The sequence below is a fragment of the Microcaecilia unicolor genome, chromosome 3 (genome assembly GCF_901765095.1).
Source record: "Microcaecilia unicolor chromosome 3, aMicUni1.1, whole genome shotgun sequence".
Taxonomy (NCBI): Eukaryota; Metazoa; Chordata; class Amphibia; order Gymnophiona; family Siphonopidae; genus Microcaecilia; species Microcaecilia unicolor.
In genome coordinates this window covers 345,988,471-346,008,565 of record NC_044033.1, presented here as the reverse complement: position 1 = coordinate 346,008,565, position 20,095 = coordinate 345,988,471, and the positions used below count along the sequence as shown (strand labels likewise).

Genomic DNA, 20,095 nt, shown 5'->3' with positions numbered 1-20,095 from the left:
CCAGCAAAACAGCATAAACAGACCATTTTGGACTCTCTTACCTTTACCCACTTTCCCTTTACACCCTATTCTTTCATTCCTTACTGACTACTACAATCTATTGTATTTATATAACTACCAGATTGGCTATAGCCTTTTTGGTTTATTGTAAGCCACATTGAACCTGGGAAAATTGTGGGGTATAAATGTGATAAATAAATAAATTTTAGAAACCAACACGTCTATATTTTCACAATTAGATACAGAGCCCACAGTCATTTTGCACTATTGATTTGAGGGAGGGGAGGGGAATACTGGGGGATTAAGAGGGTGACCTCTCCATTTCTTCTTGTAGAGCACTGCCCAAAATAAGCACTTTTACAAAACCTAGATGTCCCTGGGAAGAGCTGAAAATCCCCACGTTGATCTCGGAAGACATAGCAGTGCATTCCAGTTCTGTAGTTGGGAATACATATGTATTTTTGGCTCCCACCCTAGTCCCACTCAAAACACTCACAGACTACATCCCTTTGATATATGCAAGTATTTTGGATTTAAGTATGTTCATCCCAGCATTCTAAAATTGGGGTGTCTAGTAGTGCTATGGAAATGATAAGTAATAGTAATAGTAGTAGTGATAGTAGGTGCAGTAGATGGTCCCAAGGAAAGGCACCAGTGTAGGAAAACACACTAGTCCACTATCATTTTCTAGAAAGCTTTTGAATATCTGAGAGTTTGAAATGAGCCCTCAGGGATCCTTCAAGTTACATTGCCCATATGTAGAGACTGCTGTTGCTCTTAGATAACATCTGCTACAGGTAAGTAACCTCACTATATGAAATAGGATATAATGCATTTCAACAAGAGCCATAAACTCAGGACTGGTTGGGAGCTGAACTGTCATTTTATTAATTAATAGTACATGAGTTTCAGTGGAAAAAAGTTATGTAGTATTTTGAAAATGATGGGCATATAGAAATTGGTCTTGAAAATGAACAAAAAGATTCATGAAAATTGTATTTCACGTAGCAGGTAAAAGTGCATGTACTTTTTAAAATCTAGAGTAAGAAGTATTACTAAGAGTTTGTATAAGCTGGGGAAATAAAATACATGCATCAAATTGAATATTCAAATCTGTGCAGTATTGCTATTGCAGTGTCCACAGGCATTTCTTTCTACCAACACACCTTGTAGCTACTTTTCAAAGAAATAAAGCCCAGGCAGCTTCTTGAAAATTATATACGTGGTACAGAGACACAGAAGTACCTGTGGACCTTGCACCTAGGTTTCCTTCTGAAAATTGCCCCCTTATATATGTATTCTGGAAATTAATCCTTGAGGAGCCTCTGTTAACCTGTGATGACAACAGTAGATTATCTAACCCTACCAATGTGCGAGTGATTAATCTTTTATAAGATGCTAAAAATATATCCGATTATGATTGTGTTTTATAGGCTTTGTGGAATTAACACTCCATGATCAGGTGCATCTACTGGAATGTGCCTGGTTAGAGATACTGATGGTCGGCTTAATCTGGCGTTCAGTAGAATATCCTGGGAAACTCTCTTTTGCTCCAAATCTTTTGTTGGACAGGTTAGTGGATGTATTTTATATTAAAGCTCCATAACTTTAAGAGAACTATAGTTGGGAATTTCAATACTTCATGACAAATGTTTTGGTGTGGTACATAGAAAATGTATGTATATCGTCTATGATATTACAAAATGAATTTTCTGATTCTCTCCATGGTTTACTTGTTTCTGGAGGATATATACTTTTGAAAACTGTTGTTCTTTTGATGGGTATTGAAAGCAAATGCTACATACCTGTAGAAGGTATTCTCCGAGGACAGCAGGCTGATTGTTCTCACTGATGGGTTGACGTCCTCGGCAGCCCCCTCCATCGGAAAGTTTACTAGCAAAGGCCTTTGGTAGTCCTCGCGCGCCCATGCGCACCGCGCATGCGCGGCCGTCTTCCCACCCGAAACTGGCTCGAGCCGGCCAGTCCAGTATGTAGCAAGACAATACACTTCAAGGGAAGACTCAACTCCAAAGGGGAGGCGGGCGGGTTTGTGAGAACAATCAGCCTGCTGTCCTCGGAGAATACCTTCTACAGGTATGTAGCATTCGCTTTCTCCGAGGACAAGCAGGCTGCTTGTTCTCACTGATGGGGTATCCCTAGCCCCCAGGCTCACTCAAAACAACAACCATGGTCAATTGGGCCTCGCAACGGCGAGGACATAACTGAAATTGACCTAAAAAATTTACCAACTAACTGAGAGTGCAGCCTGGAACAGAACAAACAGGGCCCTCGGGGGGTGGAGTTGGATCCTAAAGCCCAAACAGGTTCTGAAGAACTGACTGCCCGAACCGACTGTCGCGTCGGGTATCCTGCTGCAGGCAGTAATGAGATGTGAATGTGTGGACAGATGACCACGTCGCAGCTTTGCAAATTTCTTCAATAGAGGCTGACTTCAAGTGGGCTACCGACGCAGCCATGGCTCTAACATTATGAGCCGTGACATGACCCTCAAGAGCCAGCCCCGCCTGGGAGTAAGTGAAGGAAATGCAATCTGCTAGCCAATTGGATATGGTGCGTTTCCCTACAGCCACTCCCCTCCTATTGGGATCAAAAGAAACAAACAATTGGGCGGACTGTCTGTGGGGCTGTGTCCGCTCCAGGTAGAAGGCCAATGCTCTCTTGCAGTCCAATGTGTGCAGCTGACGTTCAGCAGGGCAGGAATGAGGACGGGGAAAGAATGTTGGCAAGACAATTGACTGGTTTAGATGGAACTCCGACATGACCTTTGGCAAGAACTTAGGGTGAGTGCGGAGGACTACTCTGTTATGATGAAATTTGGTGTAAGGGGCCTGGGCTACCAGGGCCTGAAGCTCACTGACTCTACGAGCTGAAGTAACTGCCACCAAGAAAATGACCTTCCAAGTCAAGTACTTCAGATGGCAGGAATTCAGTGGCTCGAAAGGAGGTTTCATCAGCTGGGTGAGAACGACATTGAGATCCCATGACACTGTAGGAGGCTTGACAGGGGGCTTTGACAACAGCAAGCCTCTCATGAAGCGAACAACTAAAGGCTGTCCTGAGATCGGCTTACCTTCCACATGGTAATGGTAAGCACTGATTGCACTAAGGTGAACCCTTACAGAGTTGGTCTTGAGACCAGACTCAGACAAGTGCAGAAGGTATTCAAGCAGGGTCTGTGTAGGACAAGAGCGAGGATCTAGGGCCTTGCTGTCACACCAGACGGCAAACCTCCTCCAATGGAAGAAGTAACTTCTCTTAGTGGAATCTTTCCTGGAAGCAAGCAAGATGCGGGAGACACCCTCTGACAGACCCAAAGAGGCAAAGTCTACGCCCTCAACATCCAGGCCGTAAGAGCCAGCGACTGGAGGCTGGGATGCAGAAGTGCCCCTTCGTCCTGTGTGATGAGGGTCGGAAAACACTCCAATCTCCACGGTTCTTCGGAGGACAACTCCAGAAGAAGAGGGAACCAGATCTGACGCGGCCAAAAAGGAGCAATCAGAATCATGGTGCCTCGATCTTGCTTGAGTTTCAACAAAGTCTTCCCCACCAGAGGTATGGGAGGATAAGCATACAGCAGACCCTCCCCCCAGTCCAGGAGGAAGGCATCCGATGCCAGTCTGCCGTGGGCCTGAAGCCTGGAACAGAACTGAGGGACTTTGTGGTTCACTCGAGATGCGAAGAGATCGACCAAGGGGGTGCCCCACACCTGGAAGATCTGTCGTACCACACGGGAATTGAGCGACCACTCGTGAGGTTGCATAATCCTGCTCAACCTGTCGGCCAGACTGTTGTTTACGCCTGCCAGATATGTGGCTTGGAGCCCCATGCCGTGACGGCGAGCCCAGAGCCACATGCTGACGGCTTCCTGACACAGGGGACGAGATCCGGTGCCCCCCTGCTTGTTGACATAGTACATGGCAACCTGGTTGTCTGTCTGAATTTGGATAATTTGGTGGGACAGCCGATCTCTGAAAGCCTTCAGAGCGTTCCAGATCGCTCGTAACTCCAGAAGATTGATCTGCAGATCGCGTTCCTGGAGGGACCAGCTTCCTTGGGTGTGAAGCCCATCGACATGAGCTCCCCATCCCAGGAGGGACGCATCCATGGTCAGCACCTTTTGTGGCTGAGGAATTTGGAAGGGACATCCCAGAGTCAAATTGGAGCAAATCGTCCACCAATATAGGGATTTGAGAAAACTCATGGACAGGTGGATCACGTCCTCTAGACCCCCGGCGGCCTGATACCACTGGGAGGCTAGGGTCCATTGAGCAGATCTCATGTGAAGGCGGGCCATGGGAGTCACATGAACTGTGGAGGCCATGTGGCCCAGCAATCTCAACATCTGCCGAGCTGTGATCTGCTGGGACGCTCGCACCCGCGAGACGAGGGACAACAAGTTGTTGGCCCTCGTCTCTGGGAGATAGGCGCGAGCCGTCCGAGAATCCAGCAGAGCTCCTATGAATTCGAGTTTCTGCACTGGGAGAAGATGGGACTTTGGATAATTTATCACAAACCCCAGTAGCTCCAGGAGGCGAATAGTCATCTGCATGGACTGCAGGGCTCCTGCCTCGGATGTGTTCTTTACCAGCCAATCGTCGAGATATGGGAACACGTGCACCCCCAGCCTGCGAAGTGCCGCTGCTACTACAGCCAAGCACTTTGTGAACACCCTGGGCGCAGAGGCGAGCCCAAAGGGTAGCACACAGTACTGGAAGTGGCGTGTGCCCAGCTGAAATCGCAGATACTGTCTGTGAGCTGGCAGTATCGGGATGTGAGTGTAGGCATCCTTCAAGTCCAGAGAGCATAGCCAATCGTTTTGCTGAATCATGGGGAGGAGGGTGCCCAGGGAAAGCATCCTGAACTTTTCTTTTACGAGATATTTGTTCAGGGCCCTTAGGTCTAGGATGGGACGCATCCCCCCTGTCTTCTTTTCCACAAGGAAGTACCTGGAATAGAATCCCAGCCCTTCCTGCCCGGATGGCACGGGCTCGACCGCATTGGCGCTGAGAAGGGCGGAGAGTTCCTCTGCAAGTACCTGCTTGTGCTGGAAGCTGTAAGACTGAGCTCCCGGTGGACAATTTGGAGGTTTTGAGGCCAAATTGAGGGTGTATCCTTGCCGGACTATTTGCAGAACCCACTGATCGGAGGTTATGAGAGGCCACCTTTGGTGAAAAGCTTTCAACCTCCCTCCGACTGGCAGGTCGCCCGACACTGACACTTGGATGTCGGCTGTGCTCTGCTGGAGCCAGTCAAAAGCTCGCCCCTTGCTTTTGCTGGGGAGCCGCGGGGCCTTGCTGAGGCGCACGCTGCTGACGAGAGCGAGCGCGCTGGGGCTTAGCCTGGGCCGCAGGCTGTCGGGAAGGAGGATTGTACCTACGCTTACCAGAAGCATAAGGACCAGTCTTCCTTCCCCCGAAAAATCTTCTACCTGTAGAGGTAGATGCTGAAGGCTGCCGGCGGGAGAACTTGTCGAATGCGGTGTCCCGCTGGTGGAGAGACTCTACCACCTGCTCGACTTTTTCCCCAAAAATGTTGTCCGCACGGCAAGGCGAGTCCGCAATCCGCTGCTGGATTCTATTCTCCAGGTCGGTGGCACGCAGCCATGAGAGCCTGCGCATCACCACACCCTGAGCAGCGGCCCTGGACGCAACATCAAAAGTGTCATAAACTCCTCTGGCCAGGAATTTTCTGCACGCCTTCAGCTGCCTGACCACCTCCTGAAAAGGCTTGGCTTGCTCAGGGGGAAGAGCATCAACCAAGCCCGCCAACTGCCGCACATTGTTCCGCATGTGTATGCTCGTGTAGAGCTGGTAAGACTGGATCTTGGCCACGAGCATAGAAGAATGGTAGGCCTTCCTCCCAAAGGAGTCTAAGGTTCTAGGGTCTTTGCCCGGGGGCGCCGAAGCATGCTCCCTAGAACTCTTAGCCTTCTTTAGGGCCAAATCCACAACTCCAGAGTCGTGAGGCAACTGAGTGCGCATCAGCTCTGGGTCCCCATGGATCCGGTACTGGGACTCGATCTTCTTGGGAATGTGGGGATTACTTAATGGCTTGGTCCAGTTCGCAAGCAATGTCTTTTTCAGGACATGATGCAAGGGAACAGTGGACGCTTCCTTAGGTGGAGAAGGATAGTCCAGGAGCTCAAACATTTCAGCCCTGGGCTCGTCCTCCACAACCACCAGGAAGGGGATGGCCGTAGACATCTCCCGGACAAAGGAAGCGAAAGACAGACTCTCAGGAGGAGAAAGCTGCCTTTCAGGAGAGGGAGTGGGATCAGAAGGAAGACCCTCAGACTCCTCGTCAGAGAAATATCTGGGGTCTTCTTCGTCCTCCCACGAGGCCTCACCCTCGGTGTCAGACACAAGTTCACGGACCTGTGTCTGCAACCTCGCCCGGCTCGACTCCGTGGAGCCACGTCCACGATGGGGGCGTCGAGAGGTAGACTCCCTCGCCCGCATCGGCGAAGCTCCCTCCGCCGACGTAGTCGGGGAGCCTTCCTGGGAGGTGGCCGCGGTCGGCACCGCACGCGGTACCGACGTCGGGGACCTCAACCTGGGCGATGGACCAGCCGGCGCCACGCTCGACGGTACCGGAGGCGCAAGCACCGCCGGTACCGGAGGGGTAGGGCGCAACAGCTCTCCCAGAATCTCTGGGAGAACGGCCCGGAGGCTCTCGTTCAGAGTGGCTGCAGAAAAAGGCTGAGAGGTCGATGCAGGCGTCGACGTCAGGACCTGTTCCGGGCGAGGAGGCTGTTCCGGGCTGTCCAGAGTGGAGCGCATTGACACCTCCTGAACAGAGGGTGAGCGGTCCTCTCGGTGCCGATGCCTGCTGGGTGCCGACCCAGAGCTCTCGGTGCCGACACGGGGAGGAGACCGGTGTCGATGCTTCTTCGACTTCTTCCGAAGCATGTCACCGGAGCTCCCCGGCACCGACGAGGAGGACGTAGAATCCATCCGTCGCTTCCTCGGGGCCGAGACCGAAGAAGGTCGATCCCGGGGGGGCTGTACCGCAGGAGCCCTCAGGGTAGGAGGAGACCCACCCGAAGGCTTACCGCCACCAGCAGGGGAATGGACAGCCCTCACCTGCACTCCTGACGATGCACCTCCGTCCGACGACATCAGCAGACGAAGTCTCGGTACCACCGACGTCGATGCAGTCGCCCGATGCCTCGGCGCCGATGCAGAGGTCCGATGCCTCGATGCAGTCGATGGAGCGGCAGCCAAGGAAGATGGTCCGGACGCTGACGACGTCGATGCACTCGATGCCTCCGGTGCCGATGTCGACGAAGAGCCCGAGAACAACACGTTCCACTGGGCTAATCTCGCTACCTGAGTCCGTCTTTGTAACAGGGAACACAGACTGCAGTTCTGAGGGCGGTGCTGGGCCCCTAGACACTGAAGACACGCAGAGTGCCTATCAGTGAGCGAGATTACCCGGGCGCACTGGGTGCACTTCTTGAAGCCGCTGGAAGGCTTCGATGTCATGGGCGGAAAAATCACGCCGGCGAAATCAAAGGCCGAAATGGCGAAAATTGAAGCACCAAAATTTAAAGGGAGAAAAATCTCGACCGAGGCCAAACTAGGCCTACCCCGACAACGAAAGAAAACTTACGGGGCAAAAGCTGTGAAAATTACGGGAAGGGCAGAAAACCCGAAAGGGTCTTCCGGAACACTTCCGGAGCGCTTCCCGAACTTTTTTAAAGAAAAACAAGGAAAAAACATGTCGAAAAGGACGCGCGAGGTCGACTCTCTGGGGCACGAACGGCGTAACACGACCGTACCGAGCGCGGACGAAAGAAGACTGGCCGGCTCGAGCCGGTTTCGGGCGGGAAGACGGCCGCGCATGCGCGGTGCGCATGGGCGCGCGAGGACTAGCAAAGGCCTTTGCTAGTAAACTTTCCGATGGAGGGGGCTGCCGAGGACGTCAACCCATCAGTGAGAACAAGCAGCCTGCTTGTCCTCGGAGAAAGATGGATATAAAAGGACAATGTCGAGCACTAGAAATAATTATTGCGGATGGCAGATAATAGATATATAGATTGGCTAACTCAGATCTTAGACTTGAAAGCCTTGATTTTCACCTTCCTTAGACATCAGCAAACAATGGAGGTATGCTGGAATTGAATGAAATTAAAAAGTAAAATTACCTGACATAGAGGAGCATAATCGAACGGGGCGTCCCCCCACATGACGACCCCATGAAGGGTCGGGGAAACAGCTATTATCGAAACAAGATGAGCGTCAATCTTTTGTTTCGATAGTACAGTTGGGGACGCCCAAATCTCAACATTTAGGTTGACCATAGAGATGGCTATCCCTGGTTTTCGGCGATAATGGAAACCGAGGACTCACATCTCAAAAACGACCAAATCCAAGGCATTTGGTCATGGGAAGAGCCAGCATTTGTAGTGCACTGGTCCGCCTCACATGCCAGGACACCAATTGGGCACCCTAGGGGCCACTGCAGCAGACTTCACAAATTGCTCCCAGGTGCATAGCTCCCTTACCTTTGATGCTGAGCCTCCCCAAACCCCCATGAAACCCACTCCACACAACTGTACACCACTACCATAGCCCTAAGGGGTGAAGGGAGGCACCTACATGTGGGTACAGTGGGTTTCGGGTGGGTTTTGAAGGGCTCACATTTACCAGCACAAGTGTAACAGGTAGAGGGGGGTGGGCCTGGGTCCACCTGCCTGAAGTGCACTGCACTCACTAAAACTGCTCCAGGGACCTGCATACTGCTGTCATGGAGCTGGGTATGATATTTGAGGCTGGCATAGAGGCTAGCCAAAAAATATTAATTTTTTTTAGGGTGGGAGGGGGTTGGTGACCACTGGGGGAGTAAGGGGAGGGCATCCTCAATTTCCTCCGATGGTCATGGTCATCTGGTCAGTTTGGGCACCTTTTTGAGGCTTGGTCGTGAAAACAAATGGACCAAGTAAAGTCGACCAAGTGCTCGTCAGGGGCGCCCTTCTTTTTTCTATTATTGGCCGAGGGCGCCCATCTCTTAAGCACACCCCAGTCCCACCTTCGCTACGCCTCCGACATGCCCCCATGAACTTTGGTCATCCCCACGACAGACTGCAGTTGAGGGTGCCCAAAATCGGCTTTCGATTATGCCGATTTGGTGACCCTGAGAGAAGGAATTATGCTCCTGAGAGTTATAGTCATAAACTGACCTCTTTGAAAATTTACTAGGACTGAATGCATAAATTTATACTAAACTCTTAAATTTAGGAGCATAAAAAGTGGATGGCAAAAGGGGCAGATTTAGGTTGAGAAAAAATGTAGGAGCTTAGTGCTGATTTTCATCAGTAGGCTCATAAATTAGGCTCATAAATCTAGGCAAATGAATGGTAGACCTAAATGTATAAGCATACCAGTCAATATCCAGCAACAGTCAGCATTTTATAAATGTTAATTTCCGTGGGCAAAATTAATCCAGATATTCAGTGCTGAGCCATGTCCAGGCACCAACATTGAATATCTGGGGCCATGCTGTTATGTGCATCCCTGCTGATATGCAACCGGACCTGCATAAGACACTTATTGGCCAGGATCTGCATATTAGAAGCAAGTGCCTTGCCTTCTTCTGAGTCCCCCTTCCTCTCCCTGATGCCAATCCCCTCTCCTTCCTCCCCTAAAGACAAGGAGCCCCTGACCCCCCCCCCCCCCCCCCCCCACACACACACACACACACACACTCCCTGTAGGCTCTCCAGGCCTACCTTTTCTAGCCCTGGTGGCACAAGACTGATAGTATTTTATTTATTTTATTTATTTATTTATTTATTGCATTTGTATCCCACATTATCCCACCTCTTTGTAGGCTCAATGTGGCTTACAATTCATCATGGATGATGGAAATAGAAGAGAATATACATTTGGTTTTACAGAGGGTTTTGGGTTACATGGTGGTGAAATACATGATAGTGTTAAAGCAAAAGACATTATAGAACATTTCTGGATATATTAAAGATTGTACAGTTACACGTGTTGATCTTTGTGATATATCTTGTCGAAGAGATAGGTTTTCAATAGTAGAGGTCACAGTGACCATTTTGAGGCAGAGGTTCTTCTTGGGTTAAAAGTGCTGCCATCTGCTATCACTTGTAAAAAATAAGTAAAAAAGAAAAACAAATAAAAAGATAAGTGCTTATATTCTACCACATATGTTTGGGGAAAAAAAGTTAAAATTATGTACTATTTGAATTATGATTTCCACTGAAGATTTAAATTTGAAAAATCCTAAAGGGTGGTCCTATGAAGATTTGCGCTATAACCATTGCTCAATAGAGCAAGGAATGCTGAGTTCCAATGGTGTAAGTTGCATTTAGATCTGATGACCCCCAGAAAAAGAATGATATCTCACTGCATGATATAAACTTATTTACGTTCTATTATAATGCTACTCCTGTTTAAATCTAGATAAGATACTTGTGAAGTTTCAAAATTACAAGAGCTTATAAAACTTTTTTGTTTGGGACACTACATTCTAATATTCATTTTGAAGCCAGAGCCGAGACAGGCAGTTGCTCAGCTTTTTTGGAATATCAGGCCCATATTTATTACATACATACTAGACACTTTGGGATGATGAAAGAATGGGGAGGAATCAAAGAAGAATGTTTTTTTAATCTGAAGATCAGATGCTTTGGAAGGGTTGGATTGGGTAGTTTTTGATTGTAGATGCTAGTCACTTTGGGGAGTTTTGACTGGCTATAAGAATTAGACATGGTTCTTGAATGTGAGAATAGACATTTTGGGGAGAATGAAAGTGTATCTGAAGGAGGAAGGCCAACTTCCCCTCAATTGTTATTTGATATTGCACCAACCTTGTTGATATGCTAGCAGTTAACTACTCTAGAGATGTAATTAAACTTACTTCTGAAACATTTCCAAGGTAAGTTTTGCACCTTTAAAAATTCTACCATAATGACTGATTCAACAGCAGAGCTAACAGCATGCAAAAGCTATGTTGCCTTTTTGAAAAGCTTCAAAAGGTCTACCATTGTTTTTTTTATAAAAGACAAAATATTGAAAAAATATGAATAAAAACCACTGGAAAAATATGAATAGAAATAATTTTGAATGCATAATCTATTAGCAAGGAGGTTTTTCTAATGATGAGGTGACTCAGCAGCAAGATAAAAGTCTAGTTACATTTGAAACCAACAAGCCAATGAGCTTCAACTAATGTAAATTTATGAGAGATTCAGTTTCAGTATTGTATCTGATTTATCTTGTTCATTATTTGAATTTGATTTTGTATTGCTTCCCCCATATTATTAAAGAGAATTTTCTATTTGTTCAGGGGGGGAGGTTGACATTTTTTTCACTACTGGAGCAATATTGTTAAGGACATGTAATCTTTTGGCATGATACTATAATATCTTCCTATTAAAGCTAGATTTGTGTAGAAATAGTCATAAAAGTGTAAGAGGAAAGTCATCAAGGTATAATAAAAGGTGGGCTTTTACCACACCTTGATTTACCATGGGAGTCACCAACCTATGGCATCTCAATACCACAGGATATTGACTCCTGTAGTAAATGATTAATGCTGCTTGCAAACCACTCAGTGCATACCACAAGCTGCATTATAATATTTACATAGTAATGAGCTGATTTGCATCACATTACTATTTAATGCAGGGTGACCTAAATAATGCTGCTTTGGGTCTCCGCAACCAGCATTTGAGCCCTTTAACACACATTGAGGGGATAATAGCCCAGGTTAGTGCCCTAATGCAGCTTGATAAGTACCCCCCCCCCCCCCTTCCCTTAGTATTTCATTTGACCAGTCAGTTGAAGTGGAATGGGCTCATAGATCTCTGGCCTTTGTAATTCAAGGAACCAGATATCCATTAACATATGAAGGCCAGAATGCTTTAATTCTACCTCACCTTTGTAAAACCATGCTTGCCAGGAGGAAACAGTTTTGTGGGCTCAGCTGTTTCATTGAGCAGCTGATTCAGGAACCAACAAGAGAGGCAATTCTTTTTGACTTAGTCCTTAGTAGAATGTCAGGCTTATTTTCGAACGAGATCGCCGGCGATCTTCCGAAACAACGAGCATTTTGCCGGCTTTACTTGGTCCCTTTTTTTCACAACCAAGCTTGAAAAAGGAGCCCCAAATGACCACAGGAGGGAATTGGGGATGACCTCCCCTTGCTCCCCCAGTGGTCACCAATACCCTCCCACCAAAAAAAAATCAAAGTGCTCCAGAGACGTCCTAAATCAAAACTATTTTTGCTTGGCTTTTTCAGTAGTACCAGTGGGATTTGAACTTGCCACCTCTGGATTACAAGACCAGTGCTCTAACCACTTGGCCACAGTTCCACTTACTTGGCTGTTCCTACCTTTTGATTATGCCCCTTCAGGTCTCTCTCAGCCAATCACACAGGGGTCTCTCTCAGCCACTCACAGACAGCTGTAGGTCAGAGGTTCTGCCCCAATGGCAGAGTCTCCGTGATTCTGAAAACACCATTAGCTCAGAGCTGGTTGAATGGAGTACAATATCTTTTTTAGTAAGATATATTCAAGGTAAAAACTAAGTACTCTAACAGAGGGTAACGCAGGAAAGGGTTCTGTACTTTCTAACAAATGGAGCCTACCTCAGACTAAAGGGAACAGAAAAAGGGCACACTCTGACCCAGAAAGCAGGTTAAAACCACCAATGGGAACAGACCCTGCCAACTAGCAACAGCATAACCAATCATATAACAGTTCTATGCAGACAGACTAGTGAAGTCACGTTGCCTGATAACTACACCCCCCAAAATGCAACGTTCATGTGACTCTGCAGTGAGAATGACAAAAAAAGTGTCACACCCACCCCAAAGCCACATTACAATCAGGGAAAGGCTATCAGAGGACAGAACAACCTGGACCAGATGGCATGTACTCTAGAGTACTGAAAGACCTCAAAAATGAAATTTCAGATCTACTATTAGTAATCTGTATCCTATCTTTAAAATTGTCTACTGTAGCTGAAGATTAGAGAGTAGCCAACATAATGCCAGTTTTTAAAAAGTGCTCCAGGAGTGCTGACTTGTTGTGACCCTGATGTATGTGCCAGGCAAAATTGTAGAAACTATTAAAAAAGAACAAAATTAGTGAATACATAGACATGGTTTAATAGGACAAAGTCAACATGGATTTAGCTAAGGGAAGTCTTGCCTCACTAATCTACTACTGTTTTGGAAGGCGTGAATAAACATGTGGATCAAGATGAAATATTTGAAGTGGAGTAGCATTTTAGAAATGCCATTCAAATTGGATAATAAACATCCAAGTCAGGACGTCTCACATTCTGCTAGTATTTTAGGAACAAACTGAAGACGTAGAGCCTATTCTAAAATATATGGAAAAATGGACATTTATGCACTGGTTTTATGTGACAGGAGTAGCCATTTTAAAAAGATCGTAGTTTTATTTTCCATGAAGCTATCACAGTGCCCAGTATCCTTTGCTAGTTTGGCTTTCATGGAGGACATCAAGAACTGAAACATAAAAGGGGTGACTTCCCCTAATCCCTCCAGTGGAGCACTGCTTAATAGGAGCACTTTTTTGAAACCTGGATACCCTAAGTAGCAAGGGGCGGCCCGACCATTAGGCCACCTGAAGCGGAATCTCTCCCCTTCCTTCCTCCACCCCATTCCCAGATTTTACCTTCTTTTTACATTTTTTTTAAAAGCCAGCGGCTGCAGCGATTCCCATACGCCGCCCTGCCACTGACACCCACCTTTTCCCTTTACTGCAGCCACCTCACTGATGTAGCTTCCTGTTCCCTCAGAAGCGGCCACAGTAGAGAAGAGGCTGCTTCCCCAAACGTCTTCCACAAAGCAATGTAAAATTGTTTCTCTAGCTTCACAGGTTTGTGGTTGGCTATATCTACACAAGCTGCCATTTCCAACATTGGTGGGTCTGCTCCTATTTGGTACTGCAGAATAGTTTTTGATGCCATTCCTGTGATACATCCAATCCCTATTTGCACTAAGGTAAACACTTAAGTACTTGATTCCTGTTTCAGCCCAGGACAAGGGAAACCCTTGATGCTGTTGACAGACACGGCACAGATACTGATAGGGCTACTGGTTTTCCAAACTTTATTTGTAATCCTGCAAAGGATCCAAAGGCTTAAATAATGTCATTTTCTTCAAATTGATGCCAGCTTTATCAATGAATAAAAGCATGTCATCAGCAAATAAGTTGATGTGATATTCCTGCTCACCCACACAAATCCCTGCAAGAGACTGATCTTGCCGAATGCGGGCCGCAGGGGGTTCCAGAGAGTGGCAAAGAGAAGAGGGGACAACCCTGATAAGTCCCTCAGTCTTACATGTATTACATCAGTCATTGAATCATTAATTAAAAGCTGTACAGAGGGGTTATTGTATAGTACCCTGATCCAAGTCAGTTATTCCAAAAAAGCTCAAGATCCATAGCAGGTATACCCATAACACCTTATCAAATGCTTTTCAGCATCCAGATTTGCGATAAAAGCATCTCCTGGGACAGGAAGCCTGTCATGGGCAGTATTATCTAGACAGGGGCATAGCCAGACACCCAAATTTGGGTGGGCCTGGGCCCAAGATGGGTGGGCAGAACTCCGCCTTTTCCCACAAGTGATTTGGTCTCTCCCTCTCTTGCCTACATCCATATGGTCTCTCAAACATCCGCCCTTCCCTGAATACCTTTTAAATAGCAGATTTTCACCAACAGTGAGCAGCAACTAATACACACTGCTCATGCTGGCCCCACAGCCTTTCCTCTGATGCAACTTCCTGTTTCCGCATAGGTGGGAATGCATCAGAGGGAAGGCCTCGGGGCTGGTGCGAACAGTATGTATCAGTCACTGCTTGCTGCAGGCAAAGATCTGCTATTTAAAAGGTATGCAGGAGGGACAGTTGGGAGTTTTCGGCTGGTGGGGCTTGAGAATCCCTGCCAGCCACATTATAGATGTGCTGCTACTGGGTGGGCCTGAAACCAAAGTGGATGGGCCTGGGCCCACCCGAGCCCACGCTTGGCTATGCTACTGTATCTAGCTAGCACATTCTCATTAATTAATTAATTTATTTATTTATTAGGATTTATTTACCACCTTTTTGAGGGAATTCACTCAAGGTGGTGTACAGTAAGAATAGATCAAACATGAGCAATGAAAAATGAATAACACTGACAATGCAGGAGAACTCAGTGCCTCCTAAATAGGAGGCAGTAAGTGCTCCCACATTAAGGGGCCCTTTTACTAAGCCGCGTGGGCACCTACGTGCATTCAACATGCGCCAAAATAGAGTTACCACCCAGTTACCACGTGGCTCTTGCGGTAATTTAATTATTGGCATGTGTCCGACACGCATGTCTGAAAAATATTTTTTATTTTCGGGCGCGCGTAACAGACGCGCGCCAAGTGGCATTTGGTGCGTGTAGGTCATTGCCATCCAGTTACCGTGTGAGTCTTTACCACTAGGCCAATAGGTCTGAGACCCAAAATGGACATGCAACAATTTTCATTTTGCCACAAGTCCATTTTCGTAAAACAAAAAAGGCCTTTTTTACAGGCGCACTAAGAAATGGATCGGCGCGCGCCCAAAACCCGTGCCTACACTACCGCAAGCCATTTTTCAGCAAGCCTTTGTAAAAGGACCCCTAATACTTTTACAGATCTTTCATGCTAATGGAAAAATGAGCACAGAGCCTGCAAAAGAAAAAAGCAGTATGTTAGGGAAAGTCCTGCACTAAAAAGCGATAAGCCCACTTCTTAGCACATCTTAGTAAAAGGGCCCCTTAAATTTCAATAAAGACTATTTGAATTTAAAAGAATATCAATAGAAATCAAACAAAATAAAACATGGAAAAGAAAATAAGATGATACCTTTTTTATTGGACATAACTTAATACATTTCTTGATTAGCTTTCGAAGGTTGCCCTTCTTTGTCAGATCGGAAATAAGCAAATGTGGTAGCAGATAAGTACATAAGTACATAAGTAGTGCCATACTGGGAAAGACCAAAGGTCCATCTAGCCCAGCATCCTGTCACCGACAGTGGCCAATCCAGGTCAAGGGCACCTGGCACGCTCCCCAAACGTAAAAACATTCCAGACAAGTTATACCTAAAAATGAGGAATTTTTCCAGTCCATTTAATAGCGGTCTATGGACTTGTCCTTTAGGAATCTATCTAACCCCTTTTTAAACTCCGTCAAGCTAACCGCCCGTACCACGTTCTCCGGCAATGAATTCCAGAGTCTAATTACATGTTGGGTGAAGAAACATTTTCTCCGATTCGTTTTAAATTTACCACACTGTAGCTTCAACTCATGCCCTCTAGTCCTAGTATTTTTGGATAGCGTGAACAGTCGCTTCACATCCACCCGATCCATTCCACTCATTATTTTATACACTTCTATCATATCTCCCCTCAGCCGTCTCTTCTCCAAGCTGAAAAGCCCTAGCCTTCTCAGCCTCTCTTCATAGGAAAGTCGTCCCATCCCCACTATCATTTTCGTCGCCCTTCGCTGTACCTTTTCCAATTCTACTATATCTTTTTTGAGATACGGAGACCAGTACTGAACACAATACTCCAGGTGCGGTCGCACCATGGAGCGATACAACGGCATTATAACATCCGCACACCTGGACTCCATACCCTTCTTAATAACACCCAACATTCTATTCGCTTTCCTAGCCGCAGCAGCACACTGAGCAGAAGGTTTCAGCGTATCATCGACGACGACACCCAGATCCCTTTCTTGATCCGTAACTCCTAACGCGGAACCTTGCAAGACGTAGCTATAATTCGGGTTCCTCTTACCCACATGCATCACTTTGCACTTGTCAACATTGAACTTCATCTGCCACTTGCACGCCCATTCTCCCAGTCTCGCAAGGTCCTCCTGTAATCGTTCACATTCCTCCTGCGACTTGACGACCCTGAATAATTTTGTGTCATCGGCGAATTTAATTACCTCACTAGTTATTCCCATCTCTAGGTCATTTATAAATACATTAAAAAGCAACGGACCCAGCACAGACCCCTGCGGGACCCCACTAACTACCCTCCTCCACTGAGAATACTGGCCACGCAATCCTACTCTCTGCTTCCTATCTTTCAACCAGTTCTTAATCCATAATAATACCCTACCTCCGATTCCATGACTCTGCAATTTCTTCAGGAGTCTTTCGTGCGGCACTTTGTCAAACGCCTTCTGAAAATCCATATATACAATATCAACCGGCTCCCCATTGTCCACATGTTTGCTTACCCCCTCAAAAAAATGCATTAGATTGGTGAGGCAAGACTTCCCTTCACTAAATCCGTGCTGACTTTGTCTCATCAGTCCATGTTTTTGTATATGCTCTGCAATTTTATTCTTAATAATAGCCTCCACCATCTTGCCCGGCACCGACGTCAGACTCACCGGTCTATAATTTCCCGGATCTCCTCTGGAACCTTTCTTAAAAATCGGAGTAACATTGGCTACCCTCCAGTCTTCCGGTATTACACTCGATTTTAGGGACAGATTGCATATTTCTAACAGTAGCTCCGCAAGTTCATTTTTTAGTTCTATTAATACTCTGGGATGAATACCATCAGGTCCCGGTGATTTACTACTCTTCAGCTTGCTGAACTGACCCATTACATCCTCCAAGGTTACAGAGAATTGTTTAGTTTCTCCGACTCCCCCGCTTCAAATATTCTTTCCGGCACCGGTGTCCCCCCCCAAATCCTCCTCGGTGAAGACCGAAGCAAAGAATTCATTTAATTTCTCCGCTACGGCTTTGTCCTCCTTGATCGCCCCTTAACACCATTTTCGTCCAGCGGCCCAACCGACTCTTTGGCCGGTTTCCTGCTTTTAATGTATCTAAAAAAGTTTTTACTATGTATTTTTGCTTCCAACGCTAATTTCTTCTCAAAGTCCTTTTTTGCCCTCCTTATCTCCGCTTTGCATTTGGCTTGGCATTCCTTATGATCTATCCTGTTACTTTCAGTTGGTTCTCTTCTCCACTTTCTGAAGGATTGTTTTTTGGCTCTAATGATTTCCTTTATCTTACTGTTTAGCCACGCCGGCTGACGTTTAGTCTTTTTTCCCTTTTTTCTAATACGTGGAATATATTTGTCCTGAACCTCCAGGATGGTGTTTTTAAACAGCATCCACGCCTGATGCAAGTTTTTTACTCTGCGAGCTGCTCCTTTCAGTCTTTTTTTCACCATTTTTCTCATTTTGTTGTAATCACCCTTTCTATAGTTAAACGCTAGCGTACTTGATTTCCTAGTTTCACTTCCTTCAATGCCAATATCAAAACCGATCATATTATGATCACTGTTATCAAGCGGCCCTCGTATCGTTACCCCCTGCACTAGATCATGAGCACCACTAAGGACTAAGTCTAGTATTTTTCCTTCTCTTGTCGGCTCCTAAACTAGCTGTTCCATGAAGCTGTCCTTGATTTCATCAAGAAATCTTATGTCCCTTGCGTGTACAGATGTTACATTACCCCAGTCTATATGCGGGTAATTGAAATCCCCCATTATTATTGTGTTGCCCAGTTTGTTTGCGTCCCTGATTTCCTTTAACATTTCCGCATCCGTCTGTTCGTCCTGGCCAGGCGGACGGTAGTACACTCCTATCACTATCCTTTTCCCCTTTGCACATGGAATTTCAATCCACAGTGATTCCAAGGAGTGTTTTGCTTCCTGCAGAATTTTCAATCTATTTGATTCAAGGCTCTCGTTAATATACAATGCTACCCCTCCACCAATCCGATTCACCCTATCACTACGATATAATTTGTACCCCGGTATGACAGTGTCCCACTGGTTATCCTCCTTCCACCAGGTCTCAGAGATGCCTATTATATCTAATTTTTCATTTAGTGCAATATATTCCAACTCCCCCATCTTATTTCTTAGGCTCCTGGCATTCGCATATAGACATTTCAAACTATGTTTGTTGTTCCTAAGTACATCATGCTTAGTACTTGACAGTATTAATTGGCAATCTTTTGTCTGATTTTTATTGTTATTTAAAGATACCCGATCTACTACAATCTCTTTTGCAACCTCACTATCAGGATACTCTATCTTCCCTGTTATGGTGATATCTTTGAAAGATACCTTATCCCGAACCATGCTCTTTTGAGCGACTGTCGGCCTTCCCCCCATTTCTAGTTTAAAAGCTGCTCTATCTCCTTCTTAAACGCCGATGCCAGCAGCCTGGTCCCACTCTGGTTAAGATGGAGCCCATCCTTTCGGAATAGGCTCCCCCTTCCCCAGAATGTTGCCCAGTTCCTAACAAATCTAAAGCCCTCCTCCCTGCACCATCGTCTCATCCACGCATTGAGACTCTGGAGCTCTGCCTGTCTCTTGGGCCCTGCGCGTGGCACAGGTAGCATTTCAGAAAATGCTACCCTGGAGGATCTGGATTTCAGCTTTCTACCTAAGAGCCTAAATTTTGCTTCCAGAACCTCTCTCCCACATTTTCCTATGTCATTGGTACCCACATGTACCAAGACAGCGGACTCCTCCCCAGCACTATCTAGAATCCTATCTAGGTGACACGTGAGGTCCGCCACCTTCGCACCAGGCAGGCAAGTCACCAGGCGATCCTCACGTCCACCAGCCACCCAGCTATCTATATGCCTAATGATCGAATCACCAAGTACAACAGCTGTCCTAACCTTTCCCTCCCGGGCAACATTTGGAGATATATCCTCGGTGCGAAAGGATAATACATCCCCTGGTGGGCAGGTCCTGGCTACAGGAGTACTTCCTACTTCACCAGGGTGATGCTCTCCTTCTAGGAGACCTCCCTCCTCCAAGGTAGCACAGGGGCTACCTGACTGGAGGTGGGACTTCTCTACAACATCCCTGTAGGTCTCCTCTATGTACCTCTCTGTCTCCCTCAGCTCCATCAAGTCTGCTACTCTAGCCTCAAGGGAACGGACACGTTCTCTGAGAGCTAGGAGCTCTTTGCATCGGGCACACACATATGACACCTCACCAATTGGGAGATAATCATACATGTGACACTCAATGCAAAAGACTGGATAGCACCCCTCTCGCTGC

At 46.6% G+C, this 20,095-nt stretch overlaps 1 protein-coding gene across 2 annotated transcripts in view; it reads left to right on the top strand.

The window, feature by feature from the left end:
- The window catches only part of ESR1 (estrogen receptor 1), a 587,957-nt gene that overhangs the window by 499,004 nt on the left and 68,858 nt on the right, over positions 1-20,095 (top strand). For both annotated transcript variants that reach the window (XM_030198471.1, XM_030198472.1), the window contains one exon: positions 1,434-1,572. In XM_030198471.1, the coding sequence (XP_030054331.1) occupies positions 1,434-1,572 (139 nt within the window). The remainder of the gene's footprint in view (positions 1-1,433; positions 1,573-20,095) is intronic.